The following is a 6,671-nucleotide window of genomic DNA, read 5'->3' on the forward strand; positions in this document are numbered from 1 at the left end:
GAAAAATTTTTGTTGTTGTTAGTATGCTAAATTCATGAACATTATTTAGTTACAATTGGCAAAATCATGTTCATGTGTAATGAAACAAACTAAATAACATTTTCACAACGGGCCCGTCTTTTTCCTAGTGTTAATAGTAAAGAATTGTACTAAGCAAAACTAATTCTACTTTTTGGACAGATCTTATTTAATTCATTGGAAATAACATAAACAAAAGCATATAAAATATTTCTTTTTTGTAATACCAATCTTTCTTAAATATTTTTTAGGGCTAAGGACAAGGAAAAGTAGCAGAATTTTTATGTATGGATACACTTTTCAAAGACATATTGTCTATAGGACACCAGCAACTCAAGATACAATTAAAAGGTCATCTCTCCATTTACTACATGGTGGCGTACAAAATGATCCAACAATTTTTTTGTTAAAAAATATTTATTTGAATCGCAATACAGAAAAGCAAAATACATGTGTTTACTATATACCTGGAGATTATGTTCTGCTTATCACATGTTTAATACAACCACCATCACTTACTTTTACTTCTTCAACATGAACTCCTATGTTAATAACCCAACGACACATATCTTTGGTTATCCCATAGCACACCTCAATGATCAACACTCACAGTTCCATCACTTATGAGGATATTTAGGGAAAATCTTTTCCTTTAGAAATCCCCAAAGAAAATAATCACACGAATTCAAATCAGGATTATTCTGTCCACACCCAAAACAATTAGAAAATCAGTTTGAAATGACATTTACACTAAAAGTTTCATGTATATAGTTTAAAACAACATTAGCTGTGTGTGTTGTGGTTCCTTTCTGCGTGCGCCACTCATTTTCTAATTGAACTCTTTTGCAAGAACTGAGTAACAAAATTTTTATGCAGCATGTTTAGATAACGTTCACTGTTTATTGTCTGTTCAAAAAAGAATGGTCCTGTTACCAGATGACTTGAGATAGCGGCCCATACTGTAATTCTTGAAGCATGATGCATCTTTTCATGAAACACATGTGGATTTTTGGAAATCCAAAAATGCACATTTTGTTTGTTAACAACCCTGTGTAGGTAAAAATGTGTCTCATCTGAAAACCAAACATTGTTCAACAATACATCTCGGTTCACAGCCCATTCAATGAATGCCATTCATTGATGTATATTGTCAACCATTAATTTAGGCAACACTGATATTTTGTTTGGATACAAATGCAATCAGTTTTTAAAATTCGCTGTACAGATCACCTAGAAATCCCAAGTTGTGCTGCTGCTTTTCTTCTTGATTTGCCCGGGCCCCTTGGCAACGCTGCTCTGACATCTTCAACATTCTGTGGAGAATGAACATTGGCAGACCGTTTGCACTTACTCTCAAACACTGAACCATCATTATTAATTTTTTCATAAAGTCTACATATTGTTTTAAATAAGGGTGATCACAGAGTTTGAAACTGTGCACGAAACGTCTGTGTAAGTACTACACTTTTCGCTTCATTAAAAAACAACAGTCTTTATGCACTATTCAACAATTAGTCTTCGTTTGTCAGCCATCTTGGAACGATACACAAACAGCACACTCGGAAAGAGAAGAGACTAATATACATGAACTGCTGTCACTTCTGCCAACATAAAACACATTAATAATTAACATAAACAATTATTGACAAAACAAAGTTAGATCATTTTGTGTGCCACTGTATATAATTAGATATTTTAAAAATAATTCACCATTTTTATTTATATAAAAAATTTTCTCAGGCTGCAGGACTATGGTTAAAATTTAATTAAAGGAAAAGTAGCTTAAAATTGTACTAGAATACTTAGTTACTGGTATATTTTTTTCATAGGGTTCAATTAACAACAGTGTCCTAGGATGGTCCACTGGAATATATGATTGATTTTAGATTACTAGAAACTCTTTTGTTCATTACTTTTATATATTATTTTAAATGGATTGGTGTTTGAGTTCTGTGATATGGAGATCTTAAAGCACATCTCCTAATTAAAATAAATGCCTTAGTTGCAAAGGAGATATTTAGAAATATAAAACAAAGGTTGTAAGTAGTTGTAAAAATAAAACTTTTTTGAGTTGTATAAATTTTTTCTACCAAATACAAATTCATTTTTAGCAAAACAATTTTACGTTTGATTCTATTTTAAAAAGTTTTACTTTTGTAATAAAAGTTTAGAATCAGTATGAATATCAATAAACGCTATAAACATTCAACGATTACAAATTAACATAAAGTATTGTAGATATTTTATTATCAAGCAATATATTCAACATTTATTAAATAATTATTATTTATTTTTTATTATATTTATGTAAATATATCTGTGTGTGTTAATGCTTACAAAGAAACATAGTATGAATAATTGCATAGAATTCTTCCATGTTCAAATTTTCATATATTTTGGTGAATATCAATTGCATTTTGGTGGTCCTAAAATGCTATTGTTCATTTCTATATCAGGCTCATTGAAGAAGGCAATTGAATACCACAAAGTAATTTACCTATTGCTGTAGGGAAATGATGAGCCATTACCTTGTTAAACCTTGCAAGGGATGTTTTTATGTTTGAGAAGAACTTTTTCTTAAGTAAATTGTGACTTAAGCCAAATTGCTTGCAATCATTATGGTTATGTTACCTAATAAAACTGTATAACTATATAAAAAAATGTACATTGTATTAAATTATTTTTGGATTCACATAATATAATCTTCTTACAGCAAAATTTTTTACAAGTTAAAAAATTTATCTTGTTTAGTATTTGTATTTAATATACATTATTATTTAATTTAAGAAATTTCCTTGAAAGGAAGTTTAGTTTGAGTCAAAATCTTCCTGGATATCAAACTGATATTCAGAATCTTCATTAAAGAATGGTGGTTTTAAACATGTATTAAATGAAAACAAAAATGCTTTCAGTTGATGTTGTTTACTTATCAAATTTGTCATCTCAAACAGTTTTTCTTACATAATTAATAAATTTCAATATGTGCCATTAGTCACTCAGTAAATCTCCAATTGATACTCAGTTTTCTGCCCATTCCTGAATTAACATATCTTCTGTTATGGTTACAACTGCTTCTTTAATTCTTTCCTTTAAGTGGCATATGTCATGTATTTTTCAATTTTTTTTATAAAACTTTGTGAATTGTTATTTTCGAAATATCTAAGTCAAGGCTTTGACGAGAGATAGATTTGTTAGACTCCTGATTGCAGATTGTTCAACAGTTAATTGAATCAACAGTTTATTGTTAACTGTTAACAGTTAATTGTTCAACAGTTAATTATAAACTGATAATTTGTTCAACAGTTTCATCTGATACTCGTGGTCTGCCAGTTGATGTTTCCTTGAGAAAGAACCAGTTTCTTCGAATTATTTGAACCAATCATACGTTATTTTTATGTGGTGGCTATTTTTCATTTTAACGTCAAAAGGCATGCTGAACTAAAATTACAGACTTTAATTCTGCCCGCCACAAAACACACATAGCTTTTTTTTGAACAGTGAACATAATAATGAACCTTCAATAATAATGAACACTTCCGCAATAATACAAATCTACTGCGGTGGTTTGAACTGCTGTTACACAAACGTTTAGGTTGGAGACTATCAGGGCTACCAAAATAACTTTTCAAAATTTCCCTTCTGCTTTGATCCTTTTTTTAACCTCTGGGACTACTGTTAGGTATTGCTTCAGAGGATGAAATGAATGAAATTTTTATAGCATGTGAAAATGCTTTGCCTGACAGGAATTCAAACCCAGAACCTCCGGATGAAAGGTCGAGATGCTACCATTCACACCACAGAAATCAGCATCTGAATTAGAGAAAGTCCAACTTTCTTTTATGATTTGCCGAGCAACTAATGGTGCCCAATTCAAATTTTTAGTTATGTAAGAAAACTATATGAGATGAGAAATTTGATAAATAAACATCAACTGTAGGTATTTTTGTTTTCATTTAATCCATGTTCAAAACCCCACTATTCTTGTATGAAGATCCTACATTTTAATTAGGAGTTAACAAAATTACTAACAGACATCAGAGCAGTTGGTATGAATCTCTTGTTGAGTGATTACTTTGCAGTAAGGCATAGCTGTTACCAGTATCTACTATTAACGACAATTTTTCAAATTAATCTTTGCATTGTGTTCAATTTAATTTGGAACATGGAAGTTTTATAAATATACAAATGAAATATAAACAAAATGATTATTATTGTATTTAAAAATATTTAATACATAAATTTTGTATTGTATTAGTTATTCAATTATATTATTGTATTATTATTATTATTATTATATTATTATTATTATTATTATTATTGTATTTGTATTATTGTATTCAAGTTATTCAATTTGTGGATTTTTTCTTCAGATTGGATTTTTTGTTTATTTTAATTTTAATGGAATAAATTTACACCTTTTTTTTTGGATCAGTCTTGCAACTTTGTTTATTGATATAATGAAGCAATCTGAGTTGTGTAATCCTGTTATCAGGTTAAAATTGTTGTTCACTTATATTAAATTTTTTGTAAATTATAAAAATACTTGTTTATAAATAAATAAGACAGCTGATTTTATATACATTTATCAAAAGTTTGCGATCAGTTTTTATACAGGTGATTAAAAAGCCCCGACTAAATACCTTTTTGTTTTTTTTTATTTTGATAATTAATTCACCATATAACTAGAAAGCTTGTGCCATAGGAATATTAATTCTTACTTATAACTGCACAGATTCCACCAAGAACTATAAATACATTAATGTAGAAGTGGATAAAAACGGTTGTAATAAAAGAATTTCAAATTCATAGCTTCAGAAGTTCAAGACAAAATCTCTTTTCGATAAATATATTGTATCGTACAATCATCAGTCGTTAAGTGAAGAAGGACAGGATATTGAGACAGAAATCATTTCAAAGTATCATTCAACTTTTAACAACATACACTGTACAAAAACATCGACATGATTGCGAGATATGTGTAAAATTATCATAGTAATTTATATTTTATGATAAACTTAACAAGACTGAAAGATTGTAATTGGTATTCCACCATCTCTTCACTAAGCAGGGAAATTGATGTTTGTAACTCCTGTAAACATCGATTTCCCTGCTTAGTGAAGAGATGTATTCCCACAGAAAGGAATTAATTAATTTGTCCCTTTCTGCTGTTTATTCAATTCTCTTCTTATGACTGTGATACATACAAATTATCTGATATAAATGGTGCACTAGTCGTAAAATACTTTTTGTAAGAATGATGTATATTGTACTGTCATTCCCTATTATAAACAAACAATTGAATGGATTCAATATTTAATGGTGAATATAATGTGGATTTCACTTTTAGAACTGAAAATTACCTACATTGGGTTTGGCATCATCATAAGTATAAGTGTAATTAACTTTAATCAAGGCATCAGGAAGCTAATTCATTTCTTATTTGAAATAAACCTATCATCAGATGCTAGTTATTGTTGTGTATAATTATGCTATTTTTATGAATGATTGTTTCACACCAGTTCGAATACCACAAACCTTTAATGTTATGCTATAAAACATAAAAAATCTTTTTATGTTTAAGTGTTTAATTTAAGTGTTACATCACTCAAACAAAGTTAAAAGATTGATTCATAGATTAAGGTGATTTTCTTTAATATAAAAATTATAAATATAATTTTCTATAGTATTATATAATTAAAGGAATAAATCATAAAAAATTATTTTCTTAAATAGCTTTATAAATAACTAGCTTTTATTTTTGTATATAACTTATATATAAATAATATATTATTAATTATTCTTATAATTATTGTTTTATTAAGTAATTAAGTAATCTTTTATTATTTATTATTGTTTTATTTTTAATGCCATTTGTTGTTTTATTATTATCCAACTGTAGTCTGGATAGATTTTTGCATTAATTTTTGAAGTTTATCCTAAGATGAACTTTACGCAAAGTTTCTTAACAATAAATTATTGTGTCTTATATATTATTTTAGTGAACTATTTTAACGCTCATGGACAGTTCTAGGAGGCATGTTTGAAAAAATGTCTGTGGTCATTTTTGCACCTGAATGTAAAACCACTAATGTAGTTTGCAGGGAAGTGTTCAAAATCCATATTATCTGCGCCACTGCAAATAATATGGATTGTCAATAAAATCTGTAGTAAAAAACATTCCCAGAATAAAGTCAGATGCTATAAACAATTTGATAAGATTAAAGTATTATTAAAGCCAAAGGTAAATCGACCAATTTACCCACTAAAATATCCATCTTTAAATTACGGTAGAATTTAAAAAATCTTATGTTTCTTTAAAAGACTTATTTTTTTAACGTTTTCTATATTCAGATTTATTTCAATAACCATTTAATTTACTACTAAATAAATATTCTGTTGTAAGAATTAATAAAGAACTAAAGTGGTAAGGACATAGTCAACTCCCATAAACCTCCATAAGTATGAAGTTGTACCGTGTCATCAAAATACCCATAGTTTCCACCATTACTGTCGGTACATTATAGAGGATTCGATCCAGTAATTATTTATTTGTTCGCACACTTCATACGCAGTACTTGCGTGCAAAAATTCATACAATAGCAGCTGAACAGACATGCTCGCATTGCCTAAAACTTTAGGAATTTGTGTGGTAT

General features: G+C 28.5%; 1 protein-coding gene across 4 annotated transcripts in view; it reads left to right on the plus strand.

Annotated features, from left to right (window-relative positions):
- The window catches only part of LOC142324766 (uncharacterized), a 92,918-nt gene extending 87,070 nt beyond the window's left edge, over window positions 1–5,848 (plus strand). For all 4 annotated transcript variants that reach the window (XM_075365734.1, XM_075365735.1, XM_075365737.1 and 1 more), the window contains one exon: window positions 270–5,848. In XM_075365734.1, coding sequence (XP_075221849.1) covers window positions 270–556 — 287 coding nt within the window. In that variant the 3' untranslated portion in view covers window positions 557–5,848. The remainder of the gene's footprint in view (window positions 1–269) is intronic.
- Window positions 5,849–6,671: the final 823 nt, after the last annotated feature.

Source organism: Lycorma delicatula, chromosome 5 (genome assembly GCF_047948215.1).
Source record: "Lycorma delicatula isolate Av1 chromosome 5, ASM4794821v1, whole genome shotgun sequence".
Lineage (NCBI taxonomy): Eukaryota > Metazoa > Arthropoda > Insecta > Hemiptera > Fulgoridae > Lycorma > Lycorma delicatula.